This window comes from Brachypodium distachyon, chromosome 3, assembly GCF_000005505.3.
Source record: "Brachypodium distachyon strain Bd21 chromosome 3, Brachypodium_distachyon_v3.0, whole genome shotgun sequence".
Classification (NCBI taxonomy): domain Eukaryota; kingdom Viridiplantae; phylum Streptophyta; class Magnoliopsida; order Poales; family Poaceae; genus Brachypodium; species Brachypodium distachyon.
Genome location: NC_016133.3, coordinates 47,861,648 through 47,863,538, shown reverse-complemented (window position 1 = coordinate 47,863,538; position 1,891 = coordinate 47,861,648). Strand labels below are relative to the sequence as shown.

At 56.7% G+C, this 1,891-nt stretch overlaps 1 protein-coding gene across 1 annotated transcript; it reads left to right on the top strand.

Annotated features, from left to right (window-relative positions):
* The first annotated feature begins 472 nt into the window (after nt 1-472).
* On the top strand, nt 473-1,279 carry LOC100833597 (putative protein phosphatase 2C 24). The gene has a single exon (XM_003572585.1). It carries the CDS (start codon nt 473-475, stop codon nt 1,277-1,279), a length of 807 nt encoding a protein of 268 aa, XP_003572633.1.
* Nucleotides 1,280-1,891: the final 612 nt, after the last annotated feature.

Here is a 1,891-nt window from a genome sequence, read left to right as displayed (position 1 = left end):
GGGAAGGGAATCCGCCCCACCACCAATTCGCCTGCACTTCCTCCGGCGGTGGCAATGCGGGGGAGACGATGAAGGAGGGCTAGGGCCCGGCGGCGGCTAGGGTTACACGGGTCGGGTTCTGTCTTTTTCTCTCTTTGGGAACGGGGATTCTTGCAGAGATGGTTCGGAGCAGCAAGAAGAAATCGACCGGTCGCTCCATATACATCGGATTCAAAAATAACCAACTGCCCCTGGCAAGCGTGTCCGATTCCGGAGCAAACTCGAGATGGAAATCAAATCGGCGACTCAATCCCTCGGAAATCGGATCAGTAATGTAAAAAAGGTCGCGCGAGACCTAGAATCTCGCCCCTAAAAGAGCCCAGAACTCGACTGGAGCGCGCAGAGAACTCGATCGATCCGGCCTGCGTGCCCGCGAGAAGTAGCTAGCTACAAGGCGACGCCGCGAGCGCGAAGACTTGGCACGCCGCTACCCATGGAGACGAGCACGCATGAGCAGGAGGACCCCATGGACTGCGACGAGGCCCCCCTGAGGATGGTACCCGCGTCCTGCTACATGCCCGACCACGACGAAGACGCGCACTTCATCCACGCCGCGTCCGGCGTGATCGGCGTCGCGGACGGCGTCGGGGGCTGCCGCGGGCTATGCGCGGACGCCGCCGCCTTCTCGCGCGGCCTCATGGCCCACGCCCACGCCCTCCTCGCCTCCTCCTCCTCCTCCTCACCCCAACCCGTCTGCCCCTACACGCTCCTGGACCGAGCCTACCACCACACGGTCGATTCCCTCTCGCGCACGCCAACCCTAGCAGCCTCCACGGCCGTCATCCTCTCCCTCTCCGGCGCGGTCCTCAGATTTGCCTACGTCGGCGACAGCGGCTTCGCGGTGTTCCGCGGCGGCCGGATCTTGCACCGCTCGCGGCCGCAGCAGTCCTACTTCAACTGCCCGTACCAGCTCTCCGCCCACGGCACCGGCGGCAACAGGGTCAGGGACGCGGCGGTCGGGCAGGTCCCCGTGGCGGCTGGCGACGTGGTGGTCGCCGGCTCGGACGGGCTGTTCGACAACCTGTTCGACTCCGGGATGGAGCGGATCGTGCAGCTGGGCGCCGCGCTGCGCTTCCCCGCGCGCACCATGGCCGACTTCATGGCGAGCCACGCTTACAGCAAGGCGAGGAGCAGGACCGAGGACTCGCCCTTCAGCGCCGCCTGCAGGGAACAAGGTGTGGTGGGCTCCGTTGGCGGCAAGATGGATGACATCACCGTCGTCGTCGCCTACATTGAGTAGCCTCGTTTGGTTTAGTGTGCTTTGGCGAAGGAAACAGAGCTCCTTGTCTGTCCGTATGCATTGGGAGGGAGGCTGGTTAGTTCAAGATGATGTATGTAATTCTTGATGCCAATTATTAAAGACTCCTTGATGTAATTCATGTGATTGATTCAATTTGATTATACATATTGCCTGTAGAGCGAAATACACCACTAGAATGCACTATTTAATCCACGAACTCAGAAAACGCACAATATAAAGTCATAAACTGGTATTAGTGTGGCACTTAGGTCCAAAAACAATTCGGCGCGGTTAATTCTGACCATAAAGCAGCTATGTCGGCTTAAGTTAGGACTGTGAGTTGCTGTTGGAGTTTCTTGGGAGAGTTTTCGTAAAAATTTAATGGCAACCCGCAGTAACAACAACCCACGGAGAAATGGAGAATTATGTTAAATTTTTGAGAAAATTGACAAATTATCACTAAGAGAAACCTAAGTCTCCAAAATACCACTCAAAAAGTCAAGCATTCCAAAATGCCATCAATGTTCACTTTTTTGGTTCCAGAGTACCACCACCGTTAGATTTCAACGTTTCTCCGTTAGTCAAATCGTCCAAACCGGATCGGTTTTTATG